Source organism: Lepidochelys kempii, chromosome 6, assembly GCF_965140285.1.
Source record: "Lepidochelys kempii isolate rLepKem1 chromosome 6, rLepKem1.hap1, whole genome shotgun sequence".
Lineage (NCBI taxonomy): Eukaryota > Metazoa > Chordata > Testudines > Cheloniidae > Lepidochelys > Lepidochelys kempii.
In genome coordinates, this window is record NC_136385.1 from 14,530,007 (window position 1) to 14,548,813 (window position 18,807).

Genomic DNA, 18,807 nt, shown 5'->3' on the forward strand with positions numbered 1-18,807 from the left:
GGTCTCTGGGGGTGGGACAGGACAGGGGCTTTGGGGCCAATGGCAATCCCTGAAGAGTTGGGGTGTTCCTTCCTGGGTTAGGGAGGGCAGGACAGAGCAGATGGCCCTACAGGTGGTGGGTGGGAGGCTAAGCCAGCCCTTCTTGGTCCCCTTAGTTAGCTCCGGGGCAGGGGGATTCTCCTTAACCCCCCTCTGCCCACAGTTCAGCATGCTCATCAAGCCACTATTTGAGAGCTACAGGGTGGCGGTGACCACCCGCAGTGCCAAGGAGTTCTGCCAGTCAGTGCTGGGCTGGCTGGAGCAGCACTGCGCCCTGCCTATGCTGTGCCCCGGTACGTCCCCACACCCCCAGCAGCTCGGGGAAGGGCCCACTCCAGGGAAAAAGGATTCCAGCCTCTTAAGGAGCTTCTGTGATCCCCTCAACCTCCAGGAAAACCCCATCTCCTGAGTTAGGGCCCCCTGAGCTCCAAGAGATGGGCACTTATTCATCCTGCCTGCCTGACGGGGGTGTCCTTATCCACAAGGCACACAGAGGAGATTTAGTAACCCACCTCAGAGCCAATCAGTGGTGGAGATGGGGATAGAACCCAGAAGTCCTGGCTCCTAGACACCCCTCTGCTGTAACCACTAGACCCCACTCCCCTTCCACAGCTGGGACTAGAACCCAGGAGTCCTGGCTCCCAGCTTCCCTCCCCACTCTACCCATTAGACACCACTCCTCTAGCCCAAGCCTTTCTGAATCAGATCCCTGCAGTTGGGGTCCAAACTCTAAATCAGGTTGGCTCCGGAATCACTGGTTGCTTTGGAATGTGCCTGGCCTGGATTCAATATCACCCCCAATCCCCAGTCACCCCCAGGCATTCCCTCACAACCTGATCACTGGGCAGGGCTTTCTGAGCCACCTCCTCTGCCTAGCCCGCCAAACCCAGCTCAGGGTCTTCGGGCTGATAGGCTTGGGATAAGGTTGTGGGTGGGCGGCTTCCATCTGGAGCTGGTGCTAATTTCTCCCTCCCCCGCCCCAGCTATCTCCAGCTCCCTCCTACAGCTCAGCAAGCTCACAGCCATCCTCACCCAGCCCTCACGCCTCCCCAAGCAGGCCCTGCAGGCCATCTGCTGCCCCTCGCATGGCAAGGGCCACAGCTAGTGGGCCCTACCGTGCCACACGAGGACATCCCGATGCCGCCTACCTGCAGAGAAGAGAGGATGGCAAGGACTCGGACATCTTCGCCTCCTGGGTGGTGCTCCACCCCACCATGGGCCCAGAAGTGCCTGGATGGACATGCAGGGGCTACAGCGGGCCCTCTGTAACAGCCCTAGATGGGGGAGGCTGATTGATCCACAGAGAAGGTGGAATTGGGGGGCTCATAGCTGGGCATCACTAGAGAGTGAAATAGGAGGGCCCCTCAGAGCTGGGGATCGCTTTAGCCCCCATTGACATGGGAATGGGGTGGCTCAGAGCGGGATCCCCTGTAGCACCCATAGAGAGGGGGATCTCTCAGAGCTGGGGATTCCCCTATACACCTCCAGTAAAGGGGAGCTGGAGGGATGAGTAGAGGGTTCCTTTTAGCACCCCCACATGAGGGCAGGGGGATGCTGGCAGGTTGTGGCTCTGTTTGGACAGCGATAGCAGGAGCTGTATTAAACCCCCAGCATGTGGGACTAGCCAGTGCCTCAGATCTCTCCTCGCAGGGGAAAATGGGGGGGAAATGGACAAGCAGGGAGCAGCTGGAGACACCTGCCCTCCCCTGCTCGCTCGCCAGAAGGCACTAAAGTGCTGCTAAGGAAGTGGGCCAGCCAGGGGTCTGCCAGCGATTAACCTGGGCTCTCCCTTTAGTCTCAGCCAGCCCCTGCCCTAGGAACTGTCAATGTCTATGGGGTGGGGGCCCAGCTACTGCATCCTACCTGCTCTCCCCACCCCCAGTGTCTCAACCCTGCTCCTGGGCCCCCAGGCAGCAGCAGTCACCTGCCAGAGCAAAGCCCCATCCCTGCCCCCTTCGGAACCATTAGCCCCAGGTGGAGGTTTGATAGGCCCCCAGGCCTGGGGGAGGAGGGCACACAAGGAACTAATCTCAGTGATTGACTTGTGATAGCTGCCTTGCCTCATGGGAATGTGGCTCCCAGCAGGAGGCACTGCAGGGAGTGGGGCAGGAGCACTGGCTGTGGGGGGAAGCTCCTGGCTACACCAGTCCCAGCAGAGGGCGCTGCAGGGTGTGGCAGGTGGGCAGGTAGCACCAGGCAGTGCTAATGGGCCTGGCCTGGCCCCAGGAGGATGGGTTGCTCTGGTTTCCTTGCATGTCTCTCTGGGGTTGCCCCTGCCCTTTGCTGACACAACCACTCTGGTCAGAGATTCAGCCCCACCGAGGTGCTGCGGCTGCTGGCTACCCACATGGGCCCATGGCCAGCAGCTACCCAGCTCTGAGCCCTGGGCACTAGGGCAACAGCTCCCTGCTGGGGTTGGCAACATCCCCAAACCCTGCCCCCCTCCAGGACTCCCTTGTTGCTGAGCCCACCATTCTAGGGTGCTGGATCCTTCTACCCCCCTTCCCCTCACCCAGCTCTGAAGCGCCTTCCTCCCCCACCCCCCACCTAACCCCATGATTCTTGCTTGATGGCAGTGGCTAGGGGACTGGCAGACCTGGGGAGGAAGGGAGGGAAGCCTGCTCACTGTCTCAGTTTCCCTGTGATGCAGAGGGCAGAGGTTGGGGAATGTTTAACCCCAAAAAGCCCAGCCTGCTCTAGCTTCAGCCCAGCTCAGCCCATGGAGCTGCACTGGGCAAAGCCAAGAGCCAGCAACCATCCCCCAGGCCTGCTGGCACAGGGGGCCCTCCATGTGCTACACCCTGCAGGCACAGTCCAGGCCCCCAGCAGGGAAAGCCTCTGTTTCCCATTCCCCAGAGCCAGCCCGTCACCCACTCTGCATAGAATCATAGAATATCAGAGTTGGAAGGGACCTCAGGAGGTCATCTAGTCCAACCCCCTGCTCAAAGCAGGACCAGTACCCAATTTTTGCCCCAGATCCCTAAATGGCCCCCTCAGGATTGAACTCACAACCCAGGGTTTAGCAGCCCAATGCTCAAACCACTGAGCTATCACTCGCCGCCCCCCCTCCCCGGATGACAATGCTCTTTGTGCACTGTGAGGTATGGGCTGCTCCAAGTAGCCTGGGCTGATGAGTGCTTCTTCCCTGGGGGTTCCTGCTGGCCTATGTGTGGGGCAGGGGTTCATGCACTGAGGCTCACTTGCCCCTGCAGCTGCTGGGTGGGCTGTCACTCCTATAGGGCCAGGCCCCAGGCCATGACTTGGTTGTGCTCCAGGCCCACAAAGGCTCTCACAAGACACCACAGTGTGGTTCCAGACTCACAGGAGGTAGAGCTGAACAGCTGTGTGCTGTAACTGACCCACACAGGAAAACGTTCTAGACCAGACAGGTGCACTGATGTTCTGGAGCTGGTGCCTTGGATAGAGAAAAATCTGCTTCTGGAACTGATTAGCAACAGCTCAAAGTCAGCTAGGCAAGCCTGGTGCCAAATGGATCTAGAATATGTGCATTAGCAAGATGGTGTTACAGAGCAGATGGCATAACCAAATGGTTCTAGACCACATGCCTTACTTGGTCACACCATCGCTCTAGAACATGCACTGTGGGCCTAGATTGCACATGCCCTAACTAGCTGCGACTGGCTTCTCAAATGCATACCATGCCATGGTTCTAACTGCACAAGCTAGACAACACAAGGTGAGTGAACATTAGGAGACGCCATGGTTCCAACATGGCAGTACTAGTTGTATACTAGGAGGCTCTACAGCACAATGCTAGCTAGACATAAGGGTCCAGACCAGATGCAAGCTTCAGTGTTTTGGAGCAGAGATAACTAGAGGGCTCCAAAAGGTGGCTGCTTGGCCTGCCCATCTCTAGAGGGACTCTGTATGCACTGAAATCAGCTTTTTCCCCACAATGCCCACACTTTTCAGAAGAGACAATGGCTCTCCTGCACCTGCCTTGCCCTAGGCTGTAGAATTCACCAGGCCTCAGAGGTTCTCAAACAGGCCCTTTAATCTGGAATATGGCCCTCTCCAGCTGATGGGACAAAGCACGGCTTGGTCTTGGGTTGTCAGGACCTGGGCTTGCCCATCCAATGTCAGCCCTGGGCACCCCATACTGCAATCACCAGCCCCCCCAATACAAGCACAGAGCTATTTTCCAATCAGGAACCAGAGTAAAGTGCTGCGGAGTCCAAGCGGCAGCATGATTCCCCCTTCCTCGCTGTATGGCAAGGCCAGCCCTGCCTCATCTCAGAGTGGGTAGTCATGCCAGAGGCTGCAGAGGAAGGCAGAGAGAATGTGGTTACTCCCCAGGGTCCCTGGCTCTGCATCCCGCCCCTCCCACTCCCTCCACTGGGCCCAGCCAGGGCTGGAAGGTCCGGAATGCAGCTGGTTCCGCGCAGCGCTGCTGTGGTCGGTCTGCAGGAGACAATTTTACGGTTGACTTAGGGAAATGATGCGGCTGGGTCCCACAACTACTGGCTTTCAGGGATGGCCTGCCTGCAGCCCGGGGAAGGGGGGCCCAGATCTTTCACTCTCCCCTCAAACCCATTCATTTCTTCCTTCTTTTTGCCTAGCCCAAGGGCTCTGAGCCCCAAGGCAGGGCTGGGAGGGGGTAGGCACCGTCTGGGAGAACTTCCAAGAAACCCCCAGGGCTGCATGGAGCAGGGCTCAGCTGTGGCACTCTCCCCTCGTAGTCATTGCTGGCACCAATGCTCTAGTGCAGCACTAGAGGGTGCTGTGCTGTAGGGAGCAGGGTGAGGGGCTCAGACAGGGGGCTCTCTTCTCAGTCAGTGCGGGCACCAACTGTACTGACCTTTGAATCACCCTCAATAGGTTTCAGGATTAATGCCCCACATAGGAGAACTGCCCCAACACTCCTATGTGGGAGCTGTGGGTCTAGGCTCTCTGCAGACTCCGGCAGGTGTCACTGCAGAAGGAGCATTGCTTCATAACTTCGAGGGAAGAGGGTTCATTTTTCCACTGGGAGTTGGGGGGAGGAAGCAGATCCTGAGCCTGCAATGGGTGTGGAGATGCCCTAGATCTGCAATGTTCATTTGTGGAGCCCTCTTGTTCCTCAGATCTATGTACAAAGCTCCTTCCAAGCCAAACTGCTGGGAGCAAAGGGGGTGGGGCTGAGTTCCAGCTGATGCACCCAGGAGACTGATCATGTTTCTCCTCACACACATGCAGCAGGGCTCATTTCAGGGAGATTTACTATCCCAGGGTATTGACGCTGCTGGGCAGCAGCTGGGAAAGCACCACACACACATCTGCAGATGCCCTGCAGCCCCCTGGGAAGGGGCTGGGCCCCAAACCAACCAGTGCATGAAGCTGGCGTCTCCCTCATGCTCCAGCAGTGTCTCCCGCACCGTGACAGGGGGGCTCAGCCCCAGGGACTCAGCCCGCTCCCATCGCTGCAGCCGGGTGATCCCTGCCAGCAAGAGAGTGAAAGGTTAATGGGGGGTAGGGTGGCAGGAGGGCGCAGACAGCTGAAGGCCCAGGTGCCCTCCGCATTGTCCCAGGCACTGCACAGAGCCCGACCAAGACCAGGGCCCCCACTGTGCTGGGTGCTACATAGACCCTGACCCAGATCAGGGCCCCCATTGTGCCAGGTGCTGCACAGATCCTTCCCTATAGAACTTCATTTTAAAATGGCAGAACAGGCTCAGCCCTGAGCAGGGAGGATGGGAGTGCTGCCCCCTCAATTTTGATCGGGGGGCCAGCCCTGAGAAAATGGGGGGAAGCTGTAGCTCCTCCCCTCCCCCCAGGGATCCCCAGACAACTGAACCAAAAAGCAGAAACTTGGTGTTTGGGTGCTGCCATGAAAGGCCTGGCCCATGTCCACGGGGGGTCTGGAAAGACAACGGGCACCCCAAGGACTGAGCACCTGACACCTCCTTCCCGGCAGGCGGAACCCAGGAACTCAGCATGGCTCTGGCATCGGACTGATGGGCCAGGCAGCTGGGCTAAGAGCCAGAGCCAAACGGGATTCCACCACAGCTTGACTGGGCGCTCAGCTCTGTGACCTTTGCTTCTCTGTGCTGCACTGAGGACTCCCCGTGCCGCATGCCAGCAGGTTAACAAACCCTGCCCTAGTTGGAAAAGCTGCCCCATGTCACTGGCATGTCCTGGGGCCCTGGAGAGGGGGACAATCTCTGACCAGGCATCTGGCTCAGTTGGACTTGCTGGGCAGAGTTCATGGTGCAAAGCAGGAGTCCAGAACCCAGCATCTCGGAGGCGCTAAGGCCTTGAGGAAGCTTGGGACCCCTTGGGGGTCAGGCACATTGACAGGGGTCCTCCAACAGACTATTTCAAAGCTGGGCTGTAGTGCTCACCCTGTGGATCTGTGACAGAAGGGATGTGGGGCCTTCTCCTATAGGGGGTGCTGGCTCTGTTCAGGCTGGAGGGCTGGTTGGCTCAGGAGGGCAGAGAATAGGACACCAGCTCCAATCCAGCCCAACCCCAGAATTCAGGCCTCCAGTGCTGTTTAGCAGCAGTGGGCCAGGTGGCGTGGCATTCATTTCCCACTGGCCCAGGCTCCCATCACCACGTCTCCCAGCATATGGCCTCGTTGGCCACCTGGGGATGGGGAAGGAAGCAGCCCCAGTGGGCAAGGCACAGGGTGACTAGGATAATCCAGGGGCTTCCCCCCATGCTGCCCCAAAAGGGGCCAAGCAGTGAGCTGGCGAGGCAACCCCTCAGCAGGAGCTGGCTGGCCTTATGGGGAGGCCCTGTGTGGTCCACACTGCAGTGGGGTCAGGGCACAGCTCTGTCAGTGCAGGGATAGGGGACCAAGCAATCATGAGTGTGTGGAGGGAGGGAAGGAGGTCGGGCTATCATCCATGTGGGGGGGAAAAGGGGCAGGGCTGTCGTTGTGGAGGGGAAAGGGTAGGGACACACATCGGTTCAGGATGGAGTGGGGTGGGGCTCATCAGTACAGGATGGAAGGGGTGGGGCTCTCACCAGTTCAGGGGGTGGGGTTGTCACTGGTGTGGGGGGGGGAAGGGGGCGGGGCTCTCACTGGTTCAGGATGGAGGGGGCGGGGCTCTCACCAGTGCAGGGTCCATACTCCCAGCTGAGGTCGAACTGTTTGAGCATCTCCAGCTGGGCTGGGTGCAGGGAGCCACCTGGGGGGACATCAGCTGGGACCGGCACTGCCTCTGAACAGCAGATGGGGACAGACAGATCAGCATTGCTGTGGAAATAGGCCCAGGCCCACCAGCACCCCCTCCCCCCCCACAACACAGTGCAAGCCAGGAAACCCCGGGCCCAGCAGTTCCCCCCAGGGCCGAGTCAGAGGGGTCATGGCTTGAGAACACAGGCCAGTAACTGCAGCTGGCCCAGCTCCCAGTGGCCAGGGGGAGATGGAGTGGCAATGGTTATTATGGGTCTGTCCATGGCTCCAGGTCTGTCCATCTCCCCCACCCAGATGCTTGGCTCTCCCACAACCCGGATGGTGGGGTATGTTGCAGCGACGTCGCCCCTCCCCAGGACTGAACCCAGCCCCGGCTCTGAGAGCACAGCCCACTCGGTCTGAGTCACTGAGCAGCCCCAAGCTGGAAGGCTGAAACAGGCTCCAGTCTGCACCCCTGGAGACTGCTCCGCTCCTGTACCCCCGCAATGTACCCTGAGACAGCTCTGTCCCCTGCACTCCTCCAGCCCGAGACAGCTCCACTCCTTTGCACCTCCCAAAACAGCTCCGCCCCCCCCCCAATACCCTGCAGCTATTGAAGCGGTTCTGCTGAGGGTAACCAGGTGTCCAGTTCTCGACTGGAACACTGAGTTGAAAAGGAGTCCTGGCAGCTCCAGTCAGCACCACTGACCAGGCCATTAACTGTCTGGTTGGTGGCGCTATGTAACGGGGCTGGCAAGCTTCCTGTTAGCCTCTGTGCCATGTGGCTCCCGGAAGCAGCAGCATGTCGCCACCTCCAACTCCTACATGTAGGGGCAACCAGGGGGCTCTGCACACTGTCCCTGTGCTGAGTGCCACCCCCACAGCTCCCTTTGGTTGGGAACTGCAGCCAATGGGAGCTGTGGGGGTGGTGCCTGAGGAAAGGGCAGCGTGCAGAGACACCTGGCCTTGCCTCTGTATAGGAGCCAGAGGGGAAACATGCTGCTGCTGCTTCCAGAAGCTGCTTGAGGTGAGCACTGCCCAGAACCTGCACCTCTGACCCCCTTCCGGGCCCCAACTTCCTACCCCACCCCGATCCTCTGAACCCCTCGGTCCCAGCCCAGAGCACCCCCTGCATACCAAATCCTTCATCCCCAGCCCCACCCCAAAGCCCACATCACCAGCCGGAACCCTCACCCTGTGTACCCCAACCTCCTGCCCCAACCTGGAGCCCCCTCCCATACTCCAAACCCCTCGGCTCCACCCCCCAGCCCTCTCCTGCACCCCAAACCCCTCATCCCTGGCCCCACCCCAGAGCCCACACCCCCCAACTGGAGCCCTAACCCCCTCTTGCATGCCAACCCACTGCCTCAGCCTGGAGCCCCCTCCCACACCCTCAACTCATTTCTGGCCCCACCCTGAGCCCTCACCCCCCTGAGCCAGTCCAGTGAAAATGAGTCAGTGAGGGTGGGGAGAGGGGGATGGAGTGAGCAGGGGCGGGGCCTCGAAGGAGGGGCGGGGCAAGTTCGTTTGGTTTTGTGCAAGTGGACAGTTGGCAAACCCTAGTTCTGCATCCCCCAGCTTGAGACGGCTCCACACCCACCCCCAAGCCGCTTCCAATCCCTGCTCTACCTGCATCCTGAGATCCGGCTGTGCCATCCAGGGCCCCAGCTTTGCCAGGCTGGGGTATGAGCCCATCTTCTGGGGGCCCTGCCCCTCCATGGGCCAGGCATTCACTTGGCTGTAGGGTCCCCTCCTTGGTGTCAGGGTCCCGCTGCTGCCTCTTCACCACCTGAAAGGAGTCGGTGATAAGCCGCTTCCTGCCCATGGCTCCCAGCTGCAGGGAGGAGGGGGAAGGTTGGTCAGTGGAGAAAGAGGGCTGGGCCCTGGGGCAGCTCCCAAGAAAAGCCTGAGGGAGATGCCCCATGGTGGCAAAACTAATGACCATTACACTTAACTACCCCTAGACCCCACTCCCCTCCCAGAGCCAGGAGAGAACCCAGGAGTCCGGCCAGGCCAGGCCAGCCCCCTCCCCTGTAACCCCTAGACCCCACTCCCCTCCCAGAGCCAGGAGAGAACCCAGGAGTCCGGCCAGGCCAGGCCAGCCCCCTCCCCTGTAACCCCTAGACCCCACTCCCCTCCCAGAGCCAGGAGAGAACCCAGGAGTCCGGCCAGGCCAGGCCAGCCCCCTCCCCTGTAACCCCTAGATCCCACTCCCCTCCCAGAGCCAGGAGAGAACCCAGGAGTCCGGCCAGGCCAGGCCAGGCCAGCCCCCTCCCCTATAACCCCTAGATCCCACTCCCCTCCCAGAGCCAGGAGAGAACCCAGGAGTCCGGCCAGGCCAGGCCAGCCCCCTCCCCTGTAACCCCTAGACCCCACTCCCCTCCCAGAGCCAGGAGAGAACCCAGGAGTCCGGCCAGGCCAGGCCAGCCCCCTCCCCTGTAACCCCTAGATCCCACTCCCCTCCCAGAGCCAGGAGAGAACCCAGGAGTCCGGCCAGGCCAGGCCAGGCCAGCCCCCTCCCCTATAACCCCTAGATCCCACTCCCCTCCCAGAGCCAGGAGAGAACCCAGGAGTCCGGCCAGGCCAGGCCAGCCCCCTCCCCTGTAACCCCTAGATCCCACTCCCCTCCCAGAGCCAGGAGAGAACCCAGGAGTCCGGCCAGGCCAGGCCAGCCCCCTCCCCTGTAACCCCTAGATCCCACTCCCCTCCCAGAGCCAGGAGAGAACCCAGGAGTCCGGCCAGGCCAGGCCAGGCCAGCCCCCTCCCCTGTAACCCCTAGATCCCACTCCCCTCCCAGAGCCAGGAGAGAACCCAGGAGTCCGGCCAGGCCAGGCCAGGCCAGCCCCCTCCCCTATAACCCCTAGATCCCACTCCCCTCCCAGAGCCAGGAGAGAACCCAGGAGTCCGGCCAGGCCAGGCCAGGCCAGCCCCCTCCCCTATAACCCCTAGATCCCACTCCCCTCCCAGAGCCAGGAGAGAACCCAGGAGTCCGGCCAGGCCAGGCCAGGCCAGCCCCCTCCCCTGTAACCCCTAGATCCCACTCCCCTCCCAGAGCCAGGAGAGAACCCAGGAGTCCGGCCAGGCCAGGCCAGGCCAGCCCCCTCCCCTGTAACCCCTAGATCCCACTCCCCTCCCAGAGCCAGGAGAGAACCCAGGAGTCCGGCCAGGCCAGGCCAGGCCAGCCCCCTCCCCTGTAACCCCTAGATCCCACTCCCCTCCCAGAGCCAGGAGAGAACCCAGGAGTCCGGCCAGGCCAGGCCAGGCCAGCCCCCTCCCCTGTAACCCCTAGATCCCACTCCCCTCCCAGAGCCAGGAGAGAACCCAGGAGTCCGGCCAGGCCAGTCTCAAACCAGAGCCCCGCCCCCTCCGTCCGCAGGGAGGGGCTGGGGGCTCCCCTTCCTGCGCTCCCAGCTCTGGGGAGCGGGGACGGGACGATACGATACCGTGGCCGCCTTCCCGGGCAGCGGCTGCGATCGGCGACAGGACCCGCCACCCGAGAGCCCAGCGGGGGTCCTGAGGCCCCGCGCCCCCAGGGGGCCCGCCTTCCAGACCGGCAGCCAATGGGGCCGCTGCTTTCCCTTCGCCTTAAAAGGGCGAGCACAGCGCCGCGCGGGGAGGGAGAGAGGGGGGGAAGTGGCGGAGCTGCGGGCACGGGGTAGGGGTGGCCGGTCTGAAAAGACGCGGGCACACAGCACGGGTGGGGGACATAGGGCACGCACACAGCAGGGCTGGGAGCAGAGGGGGGAAGGGATGGGGAACGTGGGGGCACACACAGCAGGGATAGGGAGTTGTGGGGGCTCACACCGCAGGGATGGGGGGAAGGGGTGGGGGTGAACACAGCAGGGATAGGGGCATAGGGCAGGGTGGGCATGACCTTCCCTCTCCCCCATCTCGAGGCAGGGAACGGATCCCAAGCAATCCCCTCTGGATAAGAGGGGAGAGGGACTCATGTTCAAGTTGCAGTGGGGGAGGTTTAGATTGGATATTAGGAAAAACTTTTTCACTAAGAGGGTGGTGAAACACTGGAATGCGTTACCTAGGGAGGTGGTAGAATCTCCTTCCTTAGAGGTTTTTAAGGTCAGGCTTGACAAAGCCCTGGCTGGGATGATTTAACTGGGAATTGGTCCTGCTTCAAGCACTCCCCCACTGCAACTTGAGACCATTACTCCTCGTTCTGTCATCTGCTACCATTGAGAACAGTCTAGAGCCATCCTCTTTGGAACCCCCTTTCAGGTAGTTGAAAGCAGCTATCAAATCCCCCCTCATTCTTCTCTTCTGCAGGCTAAACAATCCCAGCTCCCTCAGCCTCTCCTCATAACTCATGTGTTCCAGTCCCCTAATCATTTTTGTTGCCCTTCGCTGGACTCTCTCCAATTTATCCACATCCTTCTTGAAGTGTGGGGCCCAAAACTGGACACAGTACTCCAGATGAGGCCTCACCAATGTCGAATAGAGGGGGATGATCACGTCCCTCGATCTGCTCGCTATGCCCCTACTTATACATCCCAAAATGCCATTGGCCTTCTTGGCAACAAGGGCACACTGCTGACTCATATCCAGCTTCTCGTCCACTGTCACCCCTAGGTCCTTTTCTGCAGAACTGCTGCCTAGCCATTCGGTCCCTAGTCTGTAGCTGTGCATTGGGTTCTTCCGTCCTAAGTGCAGGACCCTGCACTTATCCTTATTGAACCTCATCAGATTCCTTTTGGCCCAATCTTCCAATTGGTCTAGGTCCTTCTGTATCCTATCCCTCCCCTCCAGCGTATCTACCACTCCTCCCAGTTTAGTATCATCCGCAAATTTGCTGAGAGTGCAATCCACACCATCCTCCAGATCATTTATGAAGATATTGAATAAAACCGGCCCCAGGACCGACCCTTGGGGCACTCCACTTGATACCGGCTGCCAACTAGACATGGAGCCATTGATCACTACCCGTTGAGCCCGACAATTTAGCCAGCTTTCTACCCACCTTATAGTGCATTCATCCAGCCCATACTTCCTTAACTTGCTGACAAGAATACTATGGGAGACCGTGTCAAAAGCTTTGCTAAAGTCAAGAAACATTTTAACAAAGAAGCAGCTTCAGGTTCCTGGCCACACAGACTCTGACTCCTGAACATCAGCTCGAGATAATTACTGTGCAAGGGAAAGGGCAGATGCCCCAAATCATCTCTCCCTTACTCTCTACCCACAGCCTCATCAACACCAGAAGAGCAAAAGAAGCAGCAGTGGACTCGGGTCGGTGGGGGGAAGATCCTGACTGAAAGGTTTTGTCCAGTAAGACTGCTGGAACCTGTTGTGAGAGATACCTTTGCTTTGTATTCACTTCGTTTGTTAAGTTAGCTGTTACAACAAAATAAAAGGCAAAACACAAGTAACAAATTCTGACTTTTATGCCTCATTACTTGTAGTCACTTAAAATACATCTTTCTGTAGTTAAGATGTTTTGTTGTTTTATCTAGATCAGTGTGTTTGGATTGAAGTGTCGGGATAACAAGATTTGTGCACATCATTTTCTATTCATAAATGGACTTTATATGAGCTTGTTTTGTCCAGGAGGGTGCTGGGCACATGTCCGGGACTGGGAGTTTGATGATGTTGCCCTGTTGTGTAATTTGTAAATTACTAGCTATACCACTCATGTAGTATAGGTGGGAGTGATTTACATGTTGGAGGCTGTGTGAGAGCAGTCCAGGAGTGGTTGCTCTCACAGCAAAGCAGCGTAAAAGGCACCTCAGGCTAGAGAATTCAGGGGACACAGCTGTACATCAGTACCCTTCATAATGTCTGTAACGGAGCACACACTCACCACTGCAGCGCTTCCTGCTCGTTGCGCTGAGAATTGGCTCTGTCCAGCTGTGGAGCACCCTCTGCAGGTGGTGTCTCACCCATTGTCTGCCCTGCTGTGCTGTCTGGAACTCGCGTTGCTCCCTGGCTTGCGGCATCCTCTTCTGGACACAGCCCTCCGGCCGTGCCCCAGAAGGAGAGAGAACTAAATGGGGGTATCAGCACCCTTCAGTCTGCACCTGCCCTCGTGGCCAACTGCAGCCCCAAAGTCTAGCCCTTTGCCACAGGGGCCAGCCACAGTCTGTATCAGGCCACAGCCAGGTGCAGTATAAGGTGTGTGTGTTGGGGAGGACATGACACAGGCCCACCCACTACTCTGGGTCCCGGCCATGTCCTGCCTTTCTTCTCTCCCATCTACTGCTCATGCTCCCTGGGCCACTTCCCTTTGGCCCTTGCACCTTCTCAGCCCTTTCTTTCAGGGGTTTCAGCCTGGCAGGTATCAGGCTGGAGCTTTTGCTCTGCTCCCCTGAGCCTACCCAGCATTGCTCTAGCTAAGGTGCTATCCCTAGAAGCCAGTCCTCCTTCCTTGCTTATCAGAGAGAGACTGCTATCTCGTCTGCCTTGCAGTCTTTATATAGGGCCCAGCCTGGCCCTAATTGGCTGCCTTTCTGTCCTTCTCTGATTGGCCAGGTTCAGCATAGGATCTCACCAGCCTGCTTTAACCCCTCCTCTGCCAAAGTGGGGCAACTGCCCCACTACAATGTCATAATGGTATAGTTGGCAGGATATATGCACAGATCATTATTTTAAATGAAGTGTATACGTTAAGCACTGGTACAGTGATTTTAAGAGCATCTCAAGTATGGTGGCTGGAAACCGTCAAAGAGAAGTTGCTGTTTGTTGTTTTCTATTTGCTTATTTGGGGTGAGGGAAATAGAAACAGGAAAGCATAAAAATTAACACCAGTGAAACAACTGCAAAGTTAGATCTGGCCAGATTGAAGGCAGAAGAGAGAGAGAACACAAATTCCAAAAGTGGCAGGTAGAAAGGAGACTGAAAGAAGCAGTTGGAAAGAAGCTGAAGGAGACAGAGGCAGCTGCTGCATGGTAAGCTGAAGAAGCCTCCCATAGGAGTGCCATGGAGCCAAAGCATCAAGAAATTGAAGCCCAGAAGTGAACCGAAGAGGGAGAGGAAATACAATCTGGAACTGTTAGAAAAGCATGGAAAGATCGTGGCGTCACCAACATCTCTCTCCACTTAAGGAACTCTCAGCTGGGACAAGTTCTGCTGTTACAAGAATGTGGACTTCAAGTAACCTGTACTTGATACAACCGCAGCCATTTTGTGTACTCAGCTATGATTAGTTAAAAATGAGAACACTACATAGTTAGAAATAATGTGGTTGTTGCCTAAGTAAAGCAGACAAATAGCTGTACAGTTGCACCTTTGTACAAATTTATTTAATTTTTTTTAAAGAGTGTAAATAACTTACCTTGGATCTGTGTATCTTACTGTTATGACTAGGAGTTACTTTGCTGATAAATAACATTATGAGGTGTGGAGTGGGTTTTTTGTTTTGTTTTTTGCTGTTGCTAGGAAAATGTTAGCCTAGTAGAGGTTACTATAAGTTATAAATATGTACTTTGTTTTGAGTAACTTAAAAACATTAGTTGAAAAGTGTGCAATCTGGAGCAATTCAAGGAAGATTTCTAAGACCTAGCAGACTGACATCTTACTCCCCAGCAGCTGGAAGGATGGCTGGTCACTGGAAACCTGCCGCTGAACACTTGATACCACATCAGACTCTGGGTAACGATATCTGGGGTGCTCTAGACTATTGCTGTTGCATATGTGTGTGTGCTTGAGCCTTAATAAAAAAGGAGCTTTAAGTGAAAGCACTCTTGTTTGTACCAATCATTTATCAGAGGGAGGTTCTGTGTCCCCATTGATTTAATTCCTGAAACTGTTTGGAAGACAAAAATTAGTTACCAGAGTATCATGTTCAAATAAGTCCTAATAACAAATTTGGTGAGCCAGCCAGGAATGGTGGAGAGGAAGGGGACGATTGGTACAAAGTTTGTTGCAACAGGGACTAGAGGATGGTGGGACAGGGTCCCAACCTGTAATTCCCATGTTGTATCTGTAAATTGACTCACAGACTACAATCCATTACTAGGACACAAGCTGGTAGCCTGATCTATTAAAAAAATATTTCAGAAGAAAAGGGAACATCTGAAAAAATGGAAACGTTGGAAATAATTTTGGGTAACAGCTTGACAAATTTTGTATAGGAAAACAGTAATAGTCTTTGGAAGCCTGGAGCCTTCACCAGCCCTGGGGCATTCCTGCAGCTCTGTAAGCAAATGGTTGCAATAATAGTAAATAAAAAACTAGATCAGTTAAAGGCAAAAGTAAAGGAGTTAGAAAAGAAAGCAGATAGCCTAAAGGCAGTCAGATACCCTTAGAGCTATGACTCTGAGTCAGGCAGCACAGAGAGTGGCAATGCAGAAGGAAATGTGTAGTAGTAAAAAAAGTGAGTGAAAGGCTGGAGCGGGAAGTATATGAATTGAAAAGGCAGACAGAGGAAAGCGAGGCAGTGGTTACAGCCTTATTAAAGGACTCCCATAATAAGACTCAGGCAGACCATGGGGAATGCAAGAGACACAGTTGTGCCCTTAAAGCAGAGTTGGGAGGCAAAGGGGAATAGTGGCTGTGATAAAGGGGGCTCATAGTCTGGGGGGAAATAGGGCGGGGGGACCCTGATTTGTATCTTCTTTGTTATAACTATGAAAGGGAAGATTAATGATTTGCCCCTGGGCCCTTTTGGGCAGTACCCATATGGCCCTTTGCTCCAGATACTAGAAGGCTGCGGAAGCCCCTGCCCATAACCCCAATAGTAAACACCACAGTCAGCAAAACTGGTCCCCAAGAGTGTAGCCAAGGATGAAAGGAAAGGGTAAAGATCAGGCCTTTCTCCCCTGACCAAGTTAGGGCCACAGGGAAAATGGGTAGGTCTGCCAAACCAGAGTACAACCTTGGGATAGCTGATGAGGATAGCTGATACCCCCCGTCTCACTCTGGCAGATGTAGTGGCCTTGACCAGAAAATGTATGACCCACAAGGACTTTGCAAAAAGAAAAGGAGTACTTGTGGCACCTTAGAGACTAAAAAATTTATCTGAGCATAAGCTTTTGTGAGTTACAGCTCACTTCATCGGATGCATGTTGTGGAAAATACAGTGGGGAGATTTTATATACACAGAGAACATAAAACAATGTGTGTTACCATACATACTGTAACGAGAGTGATAAGGTAAGGTGAGCAGCAGGAGAGCCAGGGGGGGGACCTTTTGTAGTGATAATCAAGGTGGGCCATTTCCAGTAGTGGACAAGAACGTGTAGGAACAGTTGGGGGGGGGGGAAATAAACATGGGGACCCGCATGGCCCCACAGTATGCCAACATTTTTATGGCTGACTTAGAACAACTCTTCCTCAGCTCTCGTCCCCAAATGCCCCTACTCTACTTGCGCTACATTGATGACATCTTCATCATCTGGAAAAGAAGCCCTTGAGGTTCCACCATGATTTCAACAATTTCCATCCCACCATCAATCGCAGTCTGGACCAGTCCACACAAGAGATCCACTTCCTGGACACTACGGTGCTAATAAGCGATGGTCACATAAACACCACCCTATACCGGCAACCTACTGACCGCTATGCTTACCTACATGCCTCCAGCTTTCATCCAGATCACACCACACGATCTATTGTCTACAGCCAAGCTCTTACAATACAACCGAATTTGCTCCAACCCCTCAGACAGAGACAAACACCTACAAGATCTCTGTTAAGCATTCTTCAACTACAATACCCACCTGCTGAAGTGAAGAAACAGATCGACAGAGCCAGAAGAGTACCCAGAAGTTACCTACTACAGGACAGGCCCAACAAAGAAAATAACAGAACGCCACTAGCCATCACCTTCAGCCCCCAACTAAAACCTCTCCAACGCATCATCAAGGATCTACAACGTATCCTGAAGGACGACCCATCATTCTCACAGATCTTGGGAGGCAGGCCAGTCCTTGCTTACAGACAGCCCCCCAACCTGAAGCAAATACTCACCAGCAACCACACACCACACAACAGAACCACTAACCCAGGAACCTATCCTTGCAACAAAGCCCGTTGCCAACTGTGTCCACATATCTATTCAGGGGACACCATCATAGGGCCTAATCACATCAGCCACACTATCAGAGGCTCATTCACCTGCGCATCTACCAATGTGATATATGCCATCATGGGCCAGCAATGCCCCTCTGCCACGTATATTGGCCAAACTGGACAGTCTCTACGTAAAAGAATAAATGGACACAAATAAGACGTCAAGAATTATAACATTCAAAAACCAGTAGGAGAACACTTCAATCTCTCTAGCCACTTGATTACAGACCTAAAAGTGGCAATTCTTCAACAAAAAAACTTCAAAAACAGACTCCAACGAGAGACTGCTGAATTGGAATTAATTTGCAAACTGGATACAATTAACTTAGGCTTGAATAAAGACTGGGAGTGGATGGGTCGTTACACATAGTAAAACTATTTCCCCATATTTATTCCCCCCCCCAACAGTTCCTCACACGTTCTTGTCAACTGCTGGAAATGGCCCACCTTGATTATAACTACAAAAGTTTCCCACTCCCCCCCGGCCCCCGCTTTCCTGCTAGTAATAGCTCACCTTACCTGATCACTCTCGTTACAGTGTGTATGGTAACACCCATTGTTTTATGTTCTCTGCGTATATAAAATCTTCCCACTGTATTTTCCACTACATTCATCCAATGAAGTGAGCTGTAGCTCACAAAAGCTTATGCTCAAATAAATTTGTTAGTCTCTAACATGCCACAAGTACTCCTTTTCTTTTTGCGGATACAGACTAACACGGCTGCTACTCTGAAACCTGTCATTAAGCAAAGGACTTTGCAGGCTCCCTTTATGCTGTCCAAGTAGGAATCTTAAAAATTAATGCTTTAAAAGAATTGAAAGTGCTGATTGACTTCACTGACAGGGTTCTATGGAAGATGCTCCCGACACACCCTGAGAACTGGTGGAGATTTTGGCTCACAGCCCTTAAGGCATCTGAAGAACTGAAGTGGCCTAAATAGAAGTTCTTGTAATTGCAAAAAAACACTGGAGGGTAAGAGCTAACAAAATAAAGAAATGGGCTGCCTCCCCAAACTTCCTGTGAAAGTTGACGGGGCACGAAGGAAACCCCGAGTCTGAGTGCGCCACCCATTGTCTCCCTATAGGGAGGCTGGGCACCTCTCGTTTGTCCAATAGTGGCACATTTGGACACCGATGGGTGGGAAAGGTTCAGAGTTTATGTAAGATTTAAAGAAGAGGTGTTAAAATACAATTTATTGGTAGAGTCAGGTGCCCCTTATGTCCAACCCCAGAAGCAGTACAGGTATTAAAAAAGGCAAGTCAGCCTCTCCCCTCCAAAAAACCAAACAAACCACACCACAATAGGCTCTTAAGCCAAGGGGTCCTAGTAAAATAATCAAACCCCAAGCAATCCAAAATTAATAAATTTGCTAAACACCGAATAGGTGCTTGAAGCACAGTTAAAAGCTCCAAAGCCCCCAGTTTGGTAAAAATCTACTTGGATTCAAATGAGTCTAAGTTAGTGCTGTTGTTTAAATGTATATTAGTACCTCCCACTACGTAGGAAGGGAAAAAGTTTTGTTGTGCTTTGTATTTCAAATTATTAATAGTGCAAATATTAAAAATAATGCACACCTGTGTGCTGTTTCACTGGCATTCAAGTCACAGGCCTATTCCTCTGGTAATAT

At 54.7% G+C, this 18,807-nt stretch overlaps 1 protein-coding gene and 1 pseudogene across 3 annotated transcripts in view; one reads left to right on the forward strand and one right to left on the reverse strand.

The window, feature by feature from the left end:
* The window catches only part of LOC140912441 (MLX-interacting protein-like), a 47,554-nt pseudogene extending 45,905 nt beyond the window's left edge, over positions 1-1,649 (forward strand). Inside the window, exons 17-18 of the transcript XR_013635902.1 lie at positions 203-332; positions 1,023-1,649. The product of XR_013635902.1 is annotated as an MLX-interacting protein-like (transcript). The remainder of the gene's footprint in view (positions 1-202; positions 333-1,022) is intronic.
* Positions 1,650-4,036: 2,387 nt separating this feature from the next.
* POLD4 (DNA polymerase delta 4, accessory subunit) lies at positions 4,037-10,743 on the reverse strand. 2 transcript variants are annotated; one of them, XM_073346843.1, is made up of 5 exons: positions 10,603-10,743; positions 8,789-8,993; positions 7,098-7,205; positions 5,365-5,476; positions 4,037-4,318 (listed from the first exon to the last, which is right to left on the reverse strand). In XM_073346843.1, exons 2-5 carry the CDS (start codon positions 8,982-8,984, stop codon positions 4,294-4,296), a joined length of 441 nt encoding a protein of 146 aa, XP_073202944.1. In that variant the 5' UTR covers positions 8,985-8,993; positions 10,603-10,743; the 3' UTR covers positions 4,037-4,293. The 2 variants fall into 2 exon arrangements, with proteins under 2 accessions (XP_073202944.1, XP_073202943.1); XM_073346842.2 differs by lacking the exon at positions 10,603-10,743 and having other exon boundaries at positions 8,789-9,161.
* Between the last annotated feature and the right edge of the window lie 8,064 nt (positions 10,744-18,807).

Bases quoted from the DNA above. Each gene is read 5' to 3' on its own strand.
- POLD4 (XM_073346842.2), bottom strand. From the start codon at position 9,104: ATGGTCATTAGTTTTGCCACCATGGGGCATCTCCCTCAGGCTTTTCTT. The intron at 7,206-8,788 runs GTAGAGCAGGGA...TCTGCTGTTCAG, and splicing joins AGCCGGATCTCAGGATGCAG to AGGCAGTGCCGGTCCCAGCT. The intron at 4,319-5,364 runs GTTGGTTTGGGG...CTTCCTCTGCAG, and splicing joins GACGCCAGCTTCATGCACTG to CCTCTGGCATGACTACCCAC.